Below are 22,413 nucleotides of genomic sequence, written 5' to 3'. Positions count from 1 at the left end.
AAAAAATCAGCAGAACCAGGGGTCACGATTTGAAGCTCCAAGGAGGAAGATTCAGAACCAGTATCAGGAAGTATTTCTTCACGGAGAGGGTGGTGGATGCCTGGAATGCCCTTCCGGAGGAATTGGTGAAGACCAGAACTGTGAAGGACTTCAAAGGGGCGTGGGATAAACATTGTGGATCCATAAAGTCTAGAGGATGTGTATGAAGACTGGGTGGCTCGCGGGAATGACGGCTACTACCGGAGATAATACCCTTATTCAATAAACATACACAGTTAATGCGACTCCAATATTGCTCTAAGCTTCAACGGCAAGAGGTAATGTGGGAAAAAAAAGATTTCCATTCACAAAAAAGCAGGGAGTTGCTTGCTTGTTACAGCGGATACTACTCCAAGCCTGATACTTCACTTTCAATGCATATCCAGCATAGCTCTCTGCTTCAATGGCAGGAGGGAATGAAGAAAAGTGGATCTATATACAGACAACAACCAACAAGGACTGAATTACATAGTCGGGGTAAACAAGCATGGATGTAGCTTGCTTATTGCGGCAGTTACTACCCCTATCTAATTAAGCTAGATATTTTACTCAGATGCAGTTCCAAGACTGCTCTCTACATTAATGGAGGGGGGCGGGAAACAGAAACAAAAAGGTTACTAAGGGCCAAGATTAACATAAGTATGAGGAAAAAAAAAAGTGTGAAAGCTTGCTGGGCAGACTGGATGGGCTGTTGGTCTTCTTCTGCCGTCATTTCTATGTTACTATGTTACTATATAACCTTTGAGGCTGCACCTTTCAGGTTTTGTTTTTTTTTGGGGGGGGGGTTTAACTTTTACTCATTTTATCAAAGTTTCCCTTTTGAAAGTTTAGTGGTAGAGCTATGGATTTACTTACTGTCCTTCTTCAAGTCATTAATTCAAATTTGATCATATTATGATCATTATTGCCAACTGGCTCCACCACCGTTACATCTCTCACCAAATCTAAAATTGCTCCCTCTCTCGTTGGTTCCTAAACCAGCTGCTCCATAAAACTGTCATTTATTCCATTCAAGAACTTTCTCTCTCTAGCATGTCTTGATGTTACACTTACCCAGTCAGTACTGGGGTAAATGAAATCTCCCATTATTACTCCACTACCAATTAGGTTAGCTTCCCTAAATTTATCTTAGCATTTCACTGCCATCTCATCATTTTGGCCAGGTGGATGGTGGTATAATCCTATTGCTATACTCGTCCCCAACATACAAGGAATTTCTACTCATAAAGATTTGATTGTGCATTTAATCTTTTGCAGGATCTTTATCCTGTCAGACTTTATTGCATCCGAGGCATAAAGCGTCACCCCACCATCAAGTTGCTCCTCTCTATCACTGCAATATAATTTGTACCCTGGTATAACACTATCCCATTGGTTATCCTCTTTCCACCATGTCTCTGAAATGCCAATTAAATCTGTTATTCATTGCTATACACTCTAACTCTCCCACCTTACTACTTAGATTTCTGGCATTAACACACACATTTCAAAGTGGTTTTTTTTTTGTTTGTATTAACATTTTGCTTTTCAGTTGATAAGGATAAATAGGAATCTTTTAGCTCAGATGAGTCTTTAATATCCTCTCTATTGGGGTGCTCTAACCCTAATGATTCATTAATATCCTTCGAAGATAACTCCCTCTGAACCAGACTGGAAGACGTCTAAGGAATAATGTCAGTGTTTGAATATCCATTGGGGCACTAGTGGATCCATCACTGTAAATTGGAAACAGTTTGGCACCACCATGACACTGCTGTGATCAGGTCATCCATCCAAAATCAGTAGCCATAGGTTAAGGGAACTTCTGCAGAATGTTACTGTGAGGCTTAAGATTACTTTAAAAGAACTACAGAGGTCTCTGGTAGAGGTTGGGGAAAATGTTGACTTCAGTAGTTTGGGTCCTTACAACCTCTGTCTTATCTGCAGGCTAATTAACATAGGAACTGAGCACTAGATGTGACTTATTGAGAGTTAGGAGCAGCAGTACTGGAGTAGCTACAATAGCCAAGGCATCTTACTGATACAGCTACCCACAATACACTGATTTCTTCCTTTTCCTGCACTTAAAGAGAGCTTGTTCTTTATGATAGGTTCATGTGTGTCTCATCCACTTTTCCTTCCTTTAAAATATGGAAGAGATTTTCAGTGCTTCCCTTGCTCTTCTTTTTGGGCACATGAATTCTCTTTATGTCCACACTACCCATTCCATGGACGGGGATATGCCACACAATTTTGTAAATGTAGGTGGGCCTTAGACTTGGAAAGGTTGGGGAACTTGATGTAGATCACTGATGCAAACTCCTTCTTTGGTTTGTTTTGATTTATGCTTTTTAGACTGTAGAATGTGAAAAATGTATAAGGGAATGAAAATTTTTGCAAGATGCACAACAGACATATAATTTAACTATATACTGAGTATGAGCTACATGATTATAACTATAAAGGAAGAATAGAAAATGTAACAAGTAACAGTGAAGCAGTGCATCTTAGTATTCTTGATCATACACACACAATCCATTACAAAGTAAAGTGCAGTGGAGGAGCAACCTAGTGGTTAGAGCAGAGAGCTCAGAACCAGGAAAGCTAGGGTTTAAATCCCAGCGATACTCCTTGTGACCTTGGGTAAATCACTTTGCCCTCCATTATCTCAGATACAAAGAGATTGAAAATCCTCTGGGGACAGAGAAATATCTACAGTACCTGAATGAATGTAACTCGCCTTGAGCTACCAATGAAAATGCATGAGCTAAATCCAAATAAGTAAAATAAATCCAAAAAGATATTCTACCCAGTTCAAAAGGCATTAAGATAACAAACTAGATAGCCTCACCATCTGTGTCAGTAATGGTGAAAGAGTAGAAACTGTATGTTCTTTAGAAAAATCAGATGTAATTCAATCTGGAGATATTGATTCAAAATATTATGAAATCGTAGAGACAAATCCAATATTTTTGATTCTGCAACAGACAATGATTAGGGGCAACAGGTCCATGCCCAGGTCACAGTATCACCAAACCATGCTCACCAGCTTGAAACCAGAGTGCCTTGATGAACAGTTCACTGGGGTGAAGATAGAGAGGAGAACAATATCACTGAAATGCTGATTTCCTGATTTGTCCTGTTTTTGTTTCATGGTAAACGTCAAATGTATTAATTCACAAGCAGAGCCAGTGCAAGGGGGATTGGGCGCTCTAGGCACCTTCAGCCTTGTGCCACCCTCCTGTCCTGCCGCCCCCAGCCCTGCCCCCCCCCCCCCCGGTCGCAGCCCCGACTCCTCCCCCCTGCAAAAGAAAACTTACAAAATACCTGGTGGTCCAGGTGGGGGGCCTGGGAGCGATCTGCCGCTCCCGGGGCCTCTGCTGCCACTAAGCAGAATGGCGCCGGTGGCCTTTAGCCCCTACCATGTGACATGGGCCCTCCGCTGGACCACAAGGGGGGTGTCGGGAGGGTGGCACGGTGAGGCAGGGGCTGGCAGAATTTTGAAAGGGCACTTTTTGCCCTTTCAAAATTCTGCCGCCTGCCGCGGCGCCCCCTAAATCGCGGCGCCCTAGGCACAGACCTAGCTCGCCTAGTGGTTCCTCCGGCCCTGTTCACAAGCAGGAATCGGCACAGCAAACTTTCTGTGGTGAAATGCAGCTCTGTATGAACAGAACCGCTAGGATAAAACTGCATATCCATGTTATACTCCATCTTTTTGTGTTTGTGTAGACCACGGTGAACTGGGCTGGAGATAAACTGGTTTGTGTACAGAAAGGAGAAAAAGAAGGCCGTGGATGGACCCAGTGGGTGGAAGGAGATGAACTGCATCTGGTATAGTCTTGTAACAGCTAACCTGTATTTAATTGCAATTGCTTCTCCCCTCATTTTTTGTCATAGAAATATATATAATAACAAACAGCTTGCCATCCATTATCTGAGCTTACTGTGGAGTAATTAGTACTTTGGTGTTGCATCGGGCTCGAGTCTAAAGTAATATCGTGTGCAATGCCATTATTCTTTCACATCCCTTATGTAAAAGGCAATTTTCTAAATGCAGGAAGGCTTTCTGTTAACTGTCTGCTCTCTGATATCTCAGTCTGAATTGATCATACCAAGGAGACCATGAAATAACAGAACTGTTTTTAACCATGTGGTAAGAAAACCGATGAACAGTCTGCGTGAGAGGTGAAATCTGGGTCTCTCCCACCCCAGTTTTCTCTTAATGAAAGAGAGATTGCAGCCCACCAATGGAACAAGAGTGATTCAGTTTTGTGTTTTTGTTTCCTCCCCCCCCCCCCTCCCCAAGCATTTCCTTTTTAATAAATATTTATTTTCTCCTTCATTGTATTTATTTATTTAATAATAATTATATATCGCTTCACTGATTAAAAATTGCTCAAAACGAAGTTCGACATAATACATATAATGATGCAGGTAGAAACACATACATAAATAAATAAAAATAATTGTAAAATAACTTAATAACATTACTGGACCCAATATCTCTTTTTTCTTCTCAGACCCAAACTATCCCCATTAATACATGAAATCAGATAATAAAGGAATGAGACAAAAAGCTCAGTGCCTACAGATCTCCATATTCCATTCTGTTCAATAACTACCACATCAGATGTTAAAAAGATTGAGACATAAACCAAGTTTTCAACTTTCTTCTAAACTTTCTAAAAATCAATTTCCTCCATTGCCTCAAGGGGGCGATCATTCCAGAGTGTGGAGCACTGTCTTTAAATGATCTTTTCAATCATCTTGATTGTCAGAAGCATTTTACTGAAGGAATTTGTATCAAAGATTTCCCTTTTCATCGTAGACACCTCTTGTCTCATGCCATTTTAGTTGTTTTTCTTCAGGATTACAGAATATTTACATTTGCAGCAAAAGGATACTGGAAACAAGTTGGAGTAACGGAGGACTGTCCGAGGTTCTTCTGGATCACCCTGTAACAATATGTGCAGCGGTGTTGTGGATAATTTCAGATTTACATATTAACTTTCCAGATAAGCCCAAATATAAAATTTTGCAGTAATCTATGCATGAAGAAATCAATGCATATGTCACTGCTTTCAAAGCCTGAAGATCTAAATATGGGTGTAGCTGTCAAACTATTTTCAATTTCCCATATGTCTGGCGTAACACACTAGCTGCCTGTCTTTCCATTGACAGATTTTCGTCAATCACTCCCAATGATCTCACCTATTTTTTAGGATGCAATTCTGATTCTCTCAGCACTGGGTTTTTCAATAACTGATCAGGACCATCCTCCATAGTTCTGTTTTTGAACAATTTAAAAACCTTTGGCTCTTCCTTAACCATCCAGACACTGCCTGCAAAGATTGATTTAACCTAACCACTGTTTTGTCTTGATTTCTTCCCAAAGGAGCCAGGATCTGAATATCACTGAAATAGATAAATATATCAAACCTATACTACCAAACCTTTTTACCCAATGGGGCTAAAAATATATTAAATAGGAGGGGGTGGTGAGTATGTACTGTATATTTTCATATTATACAGTATATACAGTAATAAACTATGTAGCATGATCAGATTGTTTTCTAGTAGGACCTAAAGTGCTACAAATTTACTTTTGATGTGTGCCACAACTACAGTATAGATTACTGAAAAAGAAAAAAAAAGGATCTTTTATTTCCAGAATATGCACCTATTTCATGTACTCATGTTTTGATACTCCTGTAATTGTAAATACCAGTTTTCATGGCCTCCAAATAGATTTGGTTTTCAGAGCAATCTGTATTTGTATATTAACCTGGCTCTTCTTCCAAATGCATGCAAATATATTTCATGCATGTTCACTGTGGGCATCCTGAAAATCTGACCCATCTGGGGCCCACAAGGACCGCAGCTGACAATCACCAGGATAGCTAAATGTTTAGTCTTCCACATTCTGTCTTGGATAACTTTATTCCAATCAACAAATAGCAAATGTTGCTTACCTGTAACAGGTGTTCTCACAGGACAGCAGGATGTTAGTCCTCACAAATGGGTGACGTCACAGGATGGAGCCCTGTACGGAAAACTTTTCTGTCAAAGTTTCCACAAAGCTTTGACTGACACTGGCACACTGAGTGCACTGAGCATACTCAGCCTGCAATTATCCCTGTGACCACAGGTGTCTCCCTCAGTCTCGTCTTATAGCTAAAAGCGCAAGTGAAATTAAAATAAACGTGAAAATGTATAGAGACCCAACTCCCCGGGGTGGCGGGTGGGTTTCGTGAGGAATAACATCCTGCTGTCCTGTGAGAACACCTGTTACAGGTAAGCAACATTTGCTTTCTCACAGGACAAGCAGGATGGTAGTCCTCACAAATGGGTGAGTACCGAGCTGAGGATGCCAGAGAGTGCACCAAATGCACCCAAGACGCGCGAAGGGCGCGATGACGTGGGTGGAGTTTGGAACGGAGGGCATCCTGAAATCCTTAAAGGGTTGGTGGAAGGATGTTGGGTAGTTAACCCGAAAGAAATAGGAGTAGACGGATTGGCCAAACATGGAGCATGCCGGCTAGTCATATGTAAGCAATAATGGGCTGCGAAGGTATGGAGAGAACTCCAAGTTGCAGCCTGATAACATGTATACAAGCAGCAGCGGCCGAAGGGAAGTTATTAAGGCTGAGGCGGATGCAACAGAGTGTGGTTACACACAGTGTTGTAGTGAGATGCCTGCTGGTTGGTAGGAAAAGAGATACAGACCGTTTATTAGGAGGAATAGGTCTGTTTGCCAACTGGAACTCGCAGCTTGGCTCTTTCCACAGAAGGAAAGAGTTAGGTGGAATTCCTATGGAATGTAGGCAAGCTAGGTAGAATGCAAGTGTAGCCTTTCTGTCCAAGAATGGAAAGAATCCTCTCGGTCTGGTGAGAGAGAAGTGTTGGAAAAAATGGGCAGAGTATATCCTGAGTAAGGTGAGATGCAACGTCTACCTTAAGAAAGATAGAAAGTTGAACACGTGAAAACCACTCAGTGTCGGAGGAACGCAGGGTCAGATGAGTATGTAACTAGAAGTGTGTAACTCATTGACATTGCTGCAGAAATGACATTTATGAGGGAAGAATTTCCCATGCCAAACTGTGAAATGAGAGGAATGGAAAGGCTCGAACGGAGAACGTATGAGAATTATAAGCATGAAATATATGTTCCATTCCATTAGTGAAAATAGAGGCGGCTTGATCAGTGGAAAATCCATGGTAAGCTGACTCAGAAGGGATGTACCATAAATCGGGTATCCCCACTCCCAAGCGATACATCAGTTGGAACAGAGGTGTACGTATGTGGAGGATGTCTGTGGAGCAGAATCCGAGGGAGCAAGAGAAAGAGTGGTGTGGAAAAAGAAAAAAAAAAGGGTAATACCCTTTTGTATGCGTCATGTGGTAAATCCTGCCATTTTGAATGGTAGGATTTATGTGTGGAAGGTTTTGTGACACTACCAGTACCTGAGAACATCAGTGAGTCTACGATTTGTGACTGACTGGTGAGAAGGTATATTGGTTACTGGTGTGATAGATTGAGAAGTATGGGAGCATACTGGTCTCGGTCAGGGCGAGGGTTAGAGGAATAGTGAACCCCGTCCTGGTTCAACATTAGAAGAGTGCTGGCTATGAGAGGCAGCAGAAGAGATATATTTAAGAGACCCTTGATGGAAGAAAGGCATCTATGGGAACACATTGGAAACATGTGTAGGGAGTAGAATCTGTGCACTGTATGGTTCGATTCAGATGCAGAAGGCAAGTTCGGTTGACCTCAGCGTTAGAAGATTTTTCTCTTTACACATGTAGTCGGAGACCATTCGAGAGGATAGAAACCTACATGGAGAAGGTCTGCTAGTGCGTTCAGAAAATCTCTTAGATGAGTGGCCCAAGGATGCATGAAGCGAGCAAGGGCCAAGGATAGAGCTGCGTAGCTTCTCAGCAGGGCAGCTAAGGTAATGCATGCTTGTGTGTTAGAAAGCACATTGTCCTTATGCTGTCTGTCTGTATGCACAAAGGTTTGTTGCAGAGGCAGTATTGGAAGGCATAAGGGTATAACTCATGACTACAAGCTTCAGGAAGTTTGAGAAAACTGTGCCTGGAGTGGATAGACGCATATAGGGTTGGGAAGCTTTTAAGCCAAAGTTTACAACCCTGAGTAAATGCGAGCATGAGCAGAATCAGACTAGGTTTTGGTTCTAGATCTGGAATATGGATGAGGGACGAAAGCGGTTGCACAGCTTAGACCCACTAATATTGGAATTTCACTGAATGTAACCCATAGCAGTTTTCTATGAGGAAAGTGCATAGTGAAAAAGCCCCATGGCCCAACAATGAAGAATTGAGGGCCTGAGGTAATAGAAGATGCATGCAGGGACCTGTAAAAATTTATTAGAATGTCTGCGTGTATGCTGGACAGGAAGGTCTTTATGACTGTGGTGTCCAGAAGTGTTTGTATAAGGGATTTATGGCAGTGACAGTAATCCCAGTTAGGAAATGTATAGTGAGTCATGAAGAAGTTAGAGCTCCTTGCATGGACTGACTGTGGTTGTGCAGTTGTCCATGCAAGGAAAAGAGTGAATGATGTTGCAGTCCGCAGAGAAACAGCATTCACCAATAGTGATTCAATGAAATACTTTGGCTGCCGAAGCTGATGCCAGCAGCAGCGTTGTTGACTCACCATAAAGCACTTAGAAAGATTAGAGTAATGTACTTACTGCAATCTGGAAGCATGGAAACGAGAGTTACCATTTTACCTGTGACTTCTGAAGGAAGTTGGTACTTCTAAGGTCCAGGATGTGCGGAGAGTAACTACTTTCTGTTGAAAGAAAGAATAGTGTAATTAAAACTCCCCGACCTCCCTCCCTTCCCCCCTATGTGCTTCGTAGCACTTGGGGGAGTGTACTGGGACTTTGGTACAAGGTGGGGTGGCCGCTCTGATATCCGGCCAGATGGGAGACGCCAATGCAGAATCTGTCGGACCTCAATCCGGTGTTTCTGGATCACCCAGGGCTGCCAAAACTGTACGGATCAGTGCTGATGGCAGTGGTGATGTTGCTCTGCCCGAGCATTGTCCAGCATCAAGTAGGATAGCACCGATGTGCTGGATGGCATCAGCGGCGGACGATCACTGTCGGCGATGATGGGTGCCACGGTGCTCGGCCCGTAGCACCCGTCTTTCCCCAGCGCCGAGATGGAAGCCCTCGCTGTCCTGGATGGCGATCAATGACAGATTGTCAGCATGCCTGCTCTGCTAATAAGGGGCTTAAAAAAGAACCCAAAGCATGGAGCATTGTATGCAGGCGAGGGCATTACGTGGCGGTGCTATGTCAGTATTGACAGTATCGATGGCAGCCGAAGCGGCCTCGAGGGCATCGTCAAAATTGGATATGAAAAAACGTTGATGACTCAGCCAGAGTAATGATGCCAGTGATGGAGCATTGACAGCATCGGCATAGGTATCTATGGGAACGATGTGGCATCGAATAATCGAGAAAAACATCGTCATTATCGAAAAGAGATACCGGCATCGATGGAGTCGGTGACCGCATCGATAGGAACGTCGAAGACACCGATGGGAATGACATGGGTATCGAGGGCATCGATGTATGGGGGCGGGCGCCGATGTTCTCAGTGGCATGGCCACGGACGTTGACAGTATCGATTGGACAGACTCGGGTAGCAAATGTGTGCGTGGAATTGGCGCCACGGACAGGGGTGTCGATGGCACTGACCTGGGCACCGATGGAATTGATGTTGGCACGGACCCCATGGATGGAAGAGACACCAACATCGATGGATCCATTTTGGCATCGATGCCAGCCATGGAAAAGGTATAGGCATGGATGCCCATCGATGGAATCAACCTGGGGATCGACCTCCACCGATGGGATCGATCTGGCATCAATAGCCATCGATGGAAAACACCTGGGCATCGATGGACCTCGATGGAAAGGCTCTGGACATCGATGGCATCCTTAATTTAAGGGATGGCATCGAGGAAAGTGACCCTGACATCGATGGAAGTGTCCCGGGCAACGGTGGCATCGACCCGAGTATGGATGGCAGCGACAAGACAAGGTGTGCATCGAGGGCATTCACCCGGGTAAGGTGGCACCGAAGGAGCCCAAGGAAAAAACAGCGTGAAGGAGTAAAAAACATGGTAGCACTGAGAAAAACGATGCAGGGAGGATGGCATCAGAGAACCACGGGGGAGGGGTACTGATGGCACCTAAAAATCCAGGGCGGTCTGAGGGGGGTACCTACGGTAGCGATGGGGCATCGACTGCGCGAGGGTACCGGGGAACAAAGGACCTGAAACTACAGGGGCCCTGGCGGTAACGGAAACCATTGAAGTCCCCGTCCCACTAGCGCTAATAACCAAGCAGTGTGTCACAGAGAGACACTCGCAGGCTATGTGTAGCTAACTGAAAAAATAGGGAGAGGGAAGGCCTCAGTCTGTTAGCAGGCCAGAAGGTGACAGGAACAGACCGAAAAAATAAGTCAAAGTACTCACCGAGCGTCATAAAAATGTCCGCAGAGGGAGACCCGTGCAGGGAAAAATGTCTATTGAAGTAAAAAGTAAAGTGTTTCCATGAGGAAAAAAGTTAAAATTTCCTCACAGAGCTCCAACCGCTATGCTTACTGCAGAGCGGAAAAAAGAAGACTGAGGGAGGCACCTGTGGCTCACAGGGATAATTGCAGGCTGAGCATGCTTAGTGCACTCAGTGTGCCAGTGTCAGTCAAAGCTTTGTGGAAACTTTGACAGAAAAGTTTTCTGTACAGGGCTCCATCCTGTGATGTCACCCATTTGTGAGGACTACCATCCTGCTTGTCCTGTGAGAACTATCAGGCCGATACAGTAAAGTCCATGGGAGAGTGGGCGAACGCCCGCTCTCCCGGTGCGCGCACCGGCCACTCGCCGGTGCACGCGATGCAGTATTTAAATTAAGTCCGGCGGTAGATCCAGGCAAAAGGAGGCGCTAGGGCCACTAGCACGTCCCTAGTGCCTCCTTTTTGACAGGAGCGGTGGCTGGCAGCGGGTTTGACAGCCGACGCTCAATTTTGCCAGCGTCGGTTCTCGAGCCCGCTGACAGCCACGGGCTCGGAAACCGGATGCCGGCAAAATTGAGCGTCCGGTTTTCGGCCCGACAGCCGCAGGCCGAATTCAAATTTTTTTTTTTACCTTTTTTTACTCTTTGGGACCTCCGACTTAATATCGCCATGATATTAAGTCGGAGGGTGCACAGAAAAGCAGTTTTTACTGCTTTTCTGTGCACTTTCCCGGTGCCAGAAGAAGTTAAGGTCGGCGCTAATTTCTGAAAGTAAAATGTGCAGCTTTCTGTAATAGGGCCATCAACATGCATTTGCATGTTGAGGGCACTATTAGGTGCCGCGGGTTGGACGCGTGTTTTTCTCCCCTTACAGAATAAGGGGTAAGGGAAAATGCGCGTCCAAGGCTAGGCTAACAGTGCGCTCCGTTGGAGCGCACTGTACTGTATAGGCCTGAGTGTCAGCCACACAAGCTCTGTCAGAACATAGTAACTTATAATAGTATCGTAGAAATCATGTGCATTTAAATTGACAGGTGCTGTCCAAGAGTAGGTTTATGGTTTGAGGATAAGATAGCTAATTGGCTCCAGATGCTCCTGACAGGCTTAATCCAGTTCTGAGTTTACCTATTGCCTGCAAGGATTGGCAACCTTACTTTTCTTAGGGAATGCAATAGGTCGGTGGTATTTATTTCCAGTCCTCCGTGTTGAAAATGGGTTAGGTTTTCAGGAACTCCCTAATGAATATGTATGAGCCAGAGTTGCATATGGTGGAGGCAGTGTGCATATAACTCTTTCATGTTCATTAGGGATATGTTGAAAACCTGACCTGTTTGTGGCCCTTGAGGGCTGCTAATAAATATTTGGGGAAACTTATTTATAGAAACTGAACTATTTTCTTTCCAAAATAGTAACTCTGTGCTAAACCTGTAAATGACACTTTGCAGGAAGTAGGAAAAGCAGCTAGAGATTAGTACTTTATCTTAAGGGAAGGGATTTTTTCCTACTAGTCTGTTTTGTAGGGATATGTATTTATTTCAAATAAATTCACGAAATTCATTTCATTCAGTTGGGCCCCAAAATTTGAATGGGAGGGTCCCCATTCCAGTTGGAGACATTGCTTCTAATTAAAGAAGGTATATTTCACAGTGCAGAACCTAAATCCTCAACAAATTAGTTTCAGGAGGACCACTCTCCCCCCATATTATCCACCTACCAGATCGTAAGGGGATTCTTTCCCCACCAGCACCCCCACATGTTTATGATCCTCTCTCTTTCTTCACTTGTATCATGCATTATCCTTTCCCCCCATCCTCCACCCCCATGCACTCTTCTCCCCTCCATCCAGTAGGGAGGAGAGTAGTGCTTCATACTTACATCTGCTTCTTCCACTAGCAGACTTCCGGCTGTGGTTTGAATGTGAGGTGCTGGCTGCTCCTGCAACATTATGGAGCCCTTAGTGTTTGGTTTTATTTATTTAAAAATGTATACTCCGCACGATCCGAAGTACGTTGGTGAATTTCAACAAAAAATACATATTCAAAAATGATAAAATAAAATGAAATAGTAAAAAAAACAAAAACATAGAATTAGTTTGTTCAGTGTTAAATAAATACATCTTCAGCTAGTTGTTTTGGCTGAGTTTGCTCTACTACTGCTTCAATTGAAGTCAAGCTCCAGTAAATATCTGCACCAGCCCCAGTTGCTGTTCTTACCCAGGATTGAGGATCGCCCTCCAAACCTATCTTCTCCTTCCTCTTCTAACTGCTGAAACCTGATCCTCTCTCTGCTTCCCCACCTCCCCCTACAATCATCTCTTGCTGGTCCAACACAACAGTAGTACTTCATGTGATGACTGCCACCTCTACTGGCAGCCTTCAACCATTAAAGGCTTTCTATTTTTCACAGGCATTTAGCTGTTTAATATTGCACGAGTAGCAGCTATTGCTATAGATTATTTTTAAGGAAACAATTAAATTTTCTGTAACTCTATTGGAATAAACCAAATAATTCAAACTGCCAGCCTTCCTATCTACAAACTCATTAATGAGCCAAGTGTTTCAGGCACATATAGAAACACCTGCTGTTACATTGAACTGGCTCTTGGAGTAACTGTCAGTCACTGATGATTAAAATTTACTTTTCAGGAAATGAGAGTAGGCGATGTCGTGTGTAAGCAAGTCTTCAAGAAGGTACAATGATTTCAGTTTGCTGTCTGCTGAAATGAAGATGAAGTGAAAATATGGACGGTTGCCAAAGGCCCTTGTTTAAAGTGTCCTTGAATGATGACGAAGTGAAGATCTCCAAGCCTTGGGACCAGGATTTCAGAGCATTGTCTTGTGCTTTTTTTTTTTTCTTCCTATTTAAAAGGGAGAGAGGGGTTAGAAACTATTTAAATAAAATTTAAAAAACATCTAGAAACACAGCTGGGCTAAAAAAAAAAAAAATGCCATTACCACAATTGGAAATCTCACCTCAGCTCACCCCACCCATCAACTCTTTCTGTAGATGAATAGCCAGATTATGTGATAGCCATCACAGATTTACAAAAGGAAGCCTGGAAACTAGAAAATTAAATGGAAAGTAATAGCCCCTGAGATTTTGCTATATATACCCCCCTTTCCAGAGTTCTTATTACTGTATGTTGTGATCATCATTGAACAAGGCCTGCCTGTAAGTGAATAACCAGTTTATGGTGGAGTCTGCAGCCATGGATTGCAATCTCTCCCGCCCTCTCAGTTCTCTATTTAGAAACACAAAAACTTAAAGCAATTGAAGTCTTGATTGTTTTGTGCTGTATGTACTAGCAGTGAGGTTATCAATATTTCTAATTGAGTAGATTCTTCAAAAATAAAGGATTTGCCACTGAGTGAAATTATCTGAAGTATCCCAGTAAGAAAACTTTATATATTAATACAATGATTAGTTAGACAGAAAGATGTATATAACATTCAACCCTGACTTCTCCTGTGTAAACAAATGATAAAATGCCTTGGATCTGTGGCGCATCTACGGTGGGTAGGAGTTGGTGACATAGATGTAGTTAGATATTAAAGCACACACGTCTCACTCTAGTGTAGTTTGTTTTAAATTTTTATTACCTTTCAGAATCTCTCTTTTCTCCTCTTTTATAATGACAATTAGACACTTGTTTGGTAATAAAACGACTCGCTGTCGCTAACATTATGGCATGTATTCCTTGTGGTTCTATTTCGCCTCATCATGTGCTCCTCTCTGTAATTCACAGGATGTCACAGTTTTGCTAGGAATGACAGGATGCTCAGCAAAAACGAAAAGTTCTGTTTTAAAGGCATTATTGAATACATTTCTGATTTAATTCCCTTTCTTTGTCTTCCCTTGTAGTGAAATATTATTCTGGCTTTTGATATGTCACTGTTCATGGTCATTACATTTGCTTTCTACTCTTCTCAGCAACTCATGTCCTGTCTTTTCACAGTCTACGGACATTTTGACAGCTGTTATTTGATGGATAGGGCATTTGCTACAGCTTACTACCATGTATGAGATTTAAAACATGACAAAAATGCAGTGATGGACATCTTATGTGCTTCTGGTTAATTGATTCAGAAAACAGAGCATTAGTGACCAGGAAATATTTATTGTGCAAAGCAGTAAAACTAGCAAATTAGGTCTAGGGAGTAAAAGAGTCATAAAGCATGTAATAAGTAGTAGGTGGTTATGGCCAGAAACTCCAAGTAAGGAACCAAAAAGTAAATTTACTGCATTACTAATTAATAAATCAAGACCAGTGTTTCAATTCCATAATTAGAATTTTCATGAGGACTCCCACCAGGTCACTTTTCTTTATAATAAAGAACTTAAGTTAGTGTATTAGCCTTTTAGGATTTGACAATTTATGATAGTAATAATGATCACAGGGTTGGTCCTTTCTTCTACAATACTGCTCCTATCAGGACAGTTCCTCCATATGGATGTTAGGTGTGTGGACATGCCCTTCTCATCAGCCATGTTTGCTTGACTAATGCTGGTATTCTACTGTGTAACATTTCTATGTAAAGCATGGTACAGTTGAAAAATTATTAAATAACACATAAATGGCAAAAAAAAAAAAAATCAAATAATCTATCCAGGATTTTGAGAGAAACAGCAAACAAAAACATTTTGCTTTTTAGTAAGGTCTCCAGATGGGTTTGTTTTGTATATGGTAACAAAAATTCACTGAAAGTATCTACACAGGTACCTAATGTTATTAATCAGGAATAATCATGAAAGCCACCAAAAAACAATTACTGTTTATAGCCTTTAAATATATTGGATTTTCTATAGGAGGCTTTGCCTAATATCACAATAAAAAATGTTTTATTTAATCATAGTACACCATCTTTAATACACATTTCTCATATAACATAATACTCATACATATTGAGGACATTAATAATAAAACCACTCATCTGTCACTCATACATACCATTAAAACCTTATGTTTGCAAACACAAATCAACTGACTATACTATAGAAAAAAACATTTTAGGATTTGAACAATGCAAAAAATCTCACTCTCCTTACTTTTTACCAATAACACCCCACCCCTGTTAATTTAGATTCCTAAACTCCCTCAAGCTGTATTATATGAGAAATGTGTATTAAAGATGGTGTACTATGTTTAAATAAAGATTTTTTATTGTGATATTAGGTAAAGTCTCCTATAGAAAATTCAATATATTTAAAGGCTATAAACAGTAATTGTTTTTTGGGGGGGCCTCTTTGTTTTGCATCTAACTGGTCAGGAATGAATCTTACTGTGTAGAATATATAGTGATCTTCCTTCCTTCCTTCTACCATATTTGTGTATTGTCAAGTGCCTGGTAATTGTACTAGGCAGCAGGGACAATCACTATCCATGGTCCCTGTAGTCTGATTCTGTTTGACAGTGCCCCAACTTAGCAAACTGTGGAGACAGACACAGGGATGAAAAAATGTGAAAAATCTGGGGCTAGAAACAGCATGACACAGCCAGTAGGGCTACTGAAGCAACATGCGCTACCTCTTCAGCAGTCCTCCTTCTGCCTCTCTTCATAGTGCCAGCTTCTGAAAGTCAGCCCAGGTGCTGCGAATAGAGAAGGTGTGAACAGTGAAAATACATGCGCTGCTTCAAAGGATATGGTACATGGGATGGGTGAAGTCGCGCTGGGAAGAGAGCAGTGGAGTAGGATTATTGAGGCTGCCAGTTACAGGGACATACTGGAAGAAGAGTGAAACTGTGGGGGAGAGAAAACACTTTGAGAAGATGAGGTGGGAACATGGGAGCATAAGTGAGACTGGGTAGGCTGAAAATCAGTAGCAGTAGGGGAGGATCAGTGAGACGGAGGAGGTAGATGAAGAGAAACTAAGGAGAAACAGACAGGGGGAAGGTGGAGCACTGTTTTAATGCAAGGGGAAGACAAAGTATAGAGCTTAGATGTAGCTTAGAGCCAGAGCGGAGTTTGAAATGCAAGCAAGAGCTTGAGGAGAAGAGATAGGGAGCTGGAAGTTAGAGGCTGAGAGGGAAGCTGGATGGGTGTGAGACAAAGATGAATAATGGGTGAGAAGGAGGTAAGTGAAAAGGTGATGGCCAGCAGAAAGAAACAGGTGGAGAAGAATACATTGAGATGTGAGAATTCTGGCAAAAGAGAGAGAGAAGAATGGGAGGGGTGAAGAAAGAAGGAGATAAGAAAAGGTGAAATGGAAAGAAAACCAGGAAAGGATATATAAGAGAAAGCTAAAACTTATAATGAAAAAAAGTATTTTGAATGCAAAGTTATACCAAACATAAAATCTATTTTTCTTTACTGGAATATATAAAAATGTTCTGTACACTTTTAATTGTTTAAATATACACTGTAAATACTATACACCAGGACTTCCCAAATTTGTCCAGGGGACCCCATGGCCAGTCTTGTTTTCAGAATATTTACAATGAATATGCATATACTGCATCTCCATGGTATGCAAATTTATCTTATTTATATTTGTTGTGGATATTCTGAAACCCAGACTGGCTAGGGGGTCCCCAGGACAAATTTAGGAAGTCCTCCTCGACACTAAAGCTTAGCATGCACACTAAGGCCATTTCACATGCTAAACAAAATGCACTAAGGGCACAGTGTGCACACTGACACGATCCCCACCAACTAATATTAACACATACACGAGTGTAAATTAGATTTTGACATGTGCAAATAAGGCTTTAGCAGACACAAGTAAAATACCATGACATGCTTTGCTCCATGCACTGGTTTGGGTATGCTTGCTAAGGCCTAAATGTATTTTATGTATTTATTTATTTAAAGGTTTTTATATACCGACATTCGTTGTCACATCATGTCGGTTCACATGGAATGAGATAGAAAAGAAAGAGAATTACCTGAAACTAAATTAAATGGAAACAGCTGTCTCAAAGCAGGTGTCAACATGTGGGTGCACACAAAGTTTCAGAATCCCCCATGCAGTGAAAGAGCCACTCGTCACAGAGATTTCAACTTTCTACCAATCCCCTGAGCAAGATCAGGGCCCCAATTTTCCCCCACCAACACTCCCTCTTTTCAACCCCTCTGAGCCAAATCCAAGCAACCTGCTCAAAGAAGCTCCAATGATCTGATCTGAACTCCCCTACCCCCCAAAAAAGATTCCTATAGGCCAGAGCCTCTCCGCCTGAGCCTTCTCTCACTCCTCCAGAACGAGTGGCTTGCCAATTTAGAGTCCCAATCTTCACCTACAGTGGGGACACAAAAGGCATCCTTGTCAGCACTGCTGCAGCTGTCCAATGATGGGGCCTGCTGCAAACATTACACCAGGCCCTGGAACGCTACTCTATCACCTATTCAGAAAATAGAATAAGCTGGACTGCAACAGCTACCTACATAGACACTACAGACTAGCAGCAAACCTCACCTACATGACACAAGCAGAATACACAATGACTCTTGCCAAATACAGAATAAGTGATCACAGATTATAACTAGAAATATGCAGACAAAAACTGAACTGGGAATCCCAAGACGCGTGACTCTGCATGCAGTGCAACACAAAGAGAAATAGAAATGCATTTCTTCCAGTACAATATCAAAGATAAAAGAGAGAGTCATTCTCACAGCTAACATATTACAATACCTAAATTGAAAATAAAAATGTTTTTCTACCTTTAGTGTCTGGGCATTTGATTTTTCTAATCAATTTGGTCCCAGTCTCATTTTTCCACTTTCCTTTTGTTGATAAATCTCCTAATTTCTTTTTCAGGATATCCTTGCCATTTCCATGTCTTCTCTTTCCTCCCTTCCTTCTCTACTCTGTCTCTGATATTGATCTTTCCTTCTTTGTCTTATTTTTCTCCATTTCTCGTTTCCCTGCCTCTCTATCCACTCATAGCTGATTTCTCCCTCCTTTTCCCCTCTCACTAGGTGCTCCCTATCAATCTCCTATTATCTCCCCCACCTCTTTCACCATATCCCATCATCCCAGCTCAAATTCTCTCACAGCCAATTCTCCGTCCTCATGCTCCCCCTCTCCCAGTTTTTTATTCCCTCTCACCTCCAATCAACCCCCTACACACTTTTGCCTTTTCTCTTGCCCTAATATCCTTTCTGACTCTGTCCTACACCCCTTCTGCCTATCTCCCTGTCGCCCCCCCCCCCCCCCCCCCCCCAGACCCTTCTTCACAGCTCTGGCTCACTTCCCTCCCCCTCACCAGCTCTAGCTGCAAACCTCCCCCACTTCACCACCTCTGGCTCCCACATACCCAAACCCTGCCCCTCCATCTCTCTTGTATCCCCTCATCCCATTTCCATTAGCTCTCTTGCATTCCCTTCCCAGGTCTGGTGCCCCTGAATTCTCCCTGCATTCTTTCATAAAACAGACCTCACCGCCTCCGTCTAGTTCTCTGGCAGCTCTCTACCTTGAGTTTCTCTCATCCACCCAGACAGCCCACGTTTGCATCGCTCATTTCAAAGAGAGGGGGGAGATAGGACCACATTCACCTCTTCTCATACTCCTTGTATTCCCCTCAGCATTCAGTCCTCCTCACCTCCTTATCATTCACCCCTTTGTGTCCCCCCGCACCCCCCCCTCCCAAATAATTCACCTTGTGTTACCTCTGAACATGCAGCCCCTCTTGCACCACTCCCTCTTCAAGCATTCACCCCCTTTCAACATTTTTACTTCTTGTTTCTCCTGCTAAATCATTCACAGCTCCCGGACTCGTGTTCTAGGGGGTAGATTCATATTCCATTTTTTGGGGCACTTCAGAGCAGATTACATTCAGGAACTTGGAGGTATTTCCCTCTCCCCAGAGGGCTTGCAATCTAACAGGGACATTTACTAAGCATTTTTTCCCAGACACAAAATGGGAGAAAACCTTAAGTTTGTACCTGAGGTAATGGAGGATAAAGTGACTTGCCCAAGGTCCCATGGCCCCGCAGTGGGATGTGAACTTTGGCTTACCTGGTTCATAGCCCACTAGGCTACTCCTTCATCCTCTGTCCTCAGCAGATTCCTGACTTCTTTGAGCACAGAGAGGTGCAAGCAGTGGCTGAGTCTGTAGTAGCTCTTCCTGTTCCCCACATAGATGGGGATAAGAGGGGACGGGTAACAGTTGCATCTGCTCTGGCCAGGGCATGCTTGTTAGCTCTTCAATGGTAAGACGCTAGTGTAAAAAAAAAAAAGGGTTTCAAGAGCTGGGCCACACTAAAAACTAAGGGAATCCATATATAGTAAGCCTGTGAGTAACAAGGGCCCTAGTTAAAATTAACTGGGTAACATTAACGGGTATATTTAGGGGTACAAGTCTCCTGCTGAATATACTCAGCAGAATCAGGATAGCTGGGTAACTGTGCCACTCCCTGGTTTACTGAATATACATTGTAAAACAAATTGAGCAGCCGAGTCATGGCTGATTTCGTCCACAAACAATTTCTTTAAAATAGTCAATGATTTAAGATGAAGCTCTTCCCCCTTTTAAAATGTATGGAGTTAGGCATGGCTGATCCCACCCTTCCTCTTCTTATGGGCTTAATATATAGGTGCCCATACCTCTGAGAGCACCCATCCCTTATGTATTCGATAGCTGAACTTAGTTCTGCATGGGAACTGGCCCTTCAGTTGTCAGTGAAAGGCCAACAAGAACTGCATTTTTTTTTTTTAATGTAGCATTGATGTTGAATTTTCAAAACTCATGGATATCTTTTAAAGAAAGTAACATCGTTCATACATAGCCTTTATTCCACTGAACATTTTTTTCATGACTTTTAAAATCATGTGTAGTTTTCCCAAAGACTTTTGTTAAAGGTGACCGATATGTTGGATTAATCAGCATCTATCATTTTGTTGTATAGCAATTTATCATGTAGTCCTATTTTAAGTGTGAAAATCTTGCTCCTTAGCTTCATTACTTACTGCAAGGGCAGCTGTAGTTCTGTAGAAAGTGTATAGGCAGAGCCTACCTAGTAGCACAGTCACTTCTGTGTTTATTTAGTATCTGAGTTGTATAATCTGGTGCACCAGGGTTTGATTAATATAAATTAGGGAAATCAGTAGAACTAATTTGTTACCTAAAATTTGTATCCTTCATGACTCATTTATGCACTATACTAGCTTCACTTCCTCTTTATTCATTCTCCTAGAACCTTTGTAGAGGTTTTTTTTTATTTATGCATTTTTCATTTATATTACATCTTGCACAGTAAAGAAAAAGAATGAAATTTCAACCTTACACTCAAAGAATAACAAGAAATACAAGCACTTACAATTGCAAAAAGTCCACAAGAGGAGGTCCAGTAACACAATTCAAGGAAAATCCCAATTGGAAATAACAAGGAAACAAAGCAGTAACCATAAACAGAGATTTAGTCCTTCAGGACACTCCGCCGACGATGGAGGGAGTCGGGCAAAGATGTTCCAATGGCCTCTGATTGCTGAACCAATTTATCACTAAGAAACAAGGATAATTGAGAGGGAATATGAAAAAAAACAGCAGAAAGGCCCTTGAATTTTACAGGACATGGAAACTTTAAAAGAAAAAAAGCCCCAATTTGCAGCACTCTAGGTCTCATCAGCAAAAACTGTTTCCTTTTCTTCTGAGTTTTCTTCTGGAAACATCAGGGTATACCCTAACTTTAAAATGCAAAGAGAGCTCAAAGCGTGGTTAAAGAATAACCTTACTACCCAGTCATGGTCAGGTTCCAGCACAACCGAGACCAACATGGTGGCCGTTTCCGCAAGGGTACTGTCTGACTTTTCTAGAAGCTTAGAAATATCCATAGTCGATGGCCTCAAAGGTTCCTTATCTTGAGAACCACTTGAAATTCTTTGCCCTTTTTAAAGGGGGGCCAAATAGTAAGACTTGGATAAAAGGGGACTCGCTTGCTCTGGAACCTTAAGTATTTCCATAAGATATTTCTTAAACATATCCTTACCTGAAAGATGTGGAGAATTAATAAATCAAAGATTTTTCCCACAAATAGCATTTTCCAGATTTTCTAATTTATTTATCAAAAGTTCCTGAGTAGCCCTCAATCCTTGGACTTCCTGTTTAACTTCTTCTTCAATCTTTTATGTAAGAATCTCATTAGAAGCTTCTAAAGATATTCTATTTTCACTTTCATTAACTTTCACCACCAAAGGATTCAATTGTATTGACAGTGAGGCCCCCATATTGTTTCAAGGGTAATCTGTTTAGGTCTTACAAACAATGATTGCATGAAAATTTGTTGAGGTTCAGCAGCCGGAGTAGAAATTAACTCTGCCTTAGGCTGAAAGCTTCCCTCCGTCGGCAAGCCAGCAGACCCAACAATGGAGTCCTCACCGGCATCTGCTCCATCTCTCCCAAGGGGCACTGACGCTGCACGGAGTCACAGGGAAACAGCGTTGTCAGCATGTGCCCCTCCTCCGACAGCATCAGGACATTCAGGTCTCTGGAGGTGGGTTAGCTGGTGGAGTCCTCATGATTGGAGAAAGTAAGATGGAAAGTCTCGGAGGCGAGGCCTGCACATCTTCTCCAGCCTCCTCCTCCAAAGGCTGTGCTCCCAATCGCACCCTGGCACAATCTATGCGTCCATTGGGGGGGATCCATCGAGGCTGCAAGGTAAGTCCTCTCTTTAGCCCTTCATTTTTGACCTGTATGTGGCATTTTAACAAGGTAATTTAGGAAAAGAAACAAAGATCATGCTGCAAGCACTACAGTCGCCATCTTGGATCGCCCCAGGACCTTTGCAGATTGTGATAGCTTTTACTGCACCACTGTTAGAATTATCCAAAGCTGATGCGATGCTACATGAACTTTCATGAGCACATATGGTAAAAGGTACCACAGCTTGCAAAAAAAAAAATCCATTTT

At 42.4% G+C, this 22,413-nt stretch overlaps 1 protein-coding gene across 1 annotated transcript in view; it reads left to right on the top strand.

Moving 5' to 3' along the window:
• The window catches only part of RBP1 (retinol binding protein 1), a 92,516-nt gene extending 78,023 nt beyond the window's left edge, over positions 1-14,493 (top strand). The window contains exons 3-4 of the mRNA XM_029617406.1: positions 3,748-3,849; positions 13,214-14,493. Coding sequence (XP_029473266.1) covers positions 3,748-3,849; positions 13,214-13,267 — 156 coding nt within the window. The 3' untranslated portion in view covers positions 13,268-14,493. The remainder of the gene's footprint in view (positions 1-3,747; positions 3,850-13,213) is intronic.
• Positions 14,494-22,413: the final 7,920 nt, after the last annotated feature.

Source organism: Rhinatrema bivittatum, chromosome 9 (assembly GCF_901001135.1).
Source record: "Rhinatrema bivittatum chromosome 9, aRhiBiv1.1, whole genome shotgun sequence".
Taxonomy (NCBI): domain Eukaryota; kingdom Metazoa; phylum Chordata; class Amphibia; order Gymnophiona; family Rhinatrematidae; genus Rhinatrema; species Rhinatrema bivittatum.
This window is presented reverse-complemented; position numbering and strand designations above follow the sequence as displayed.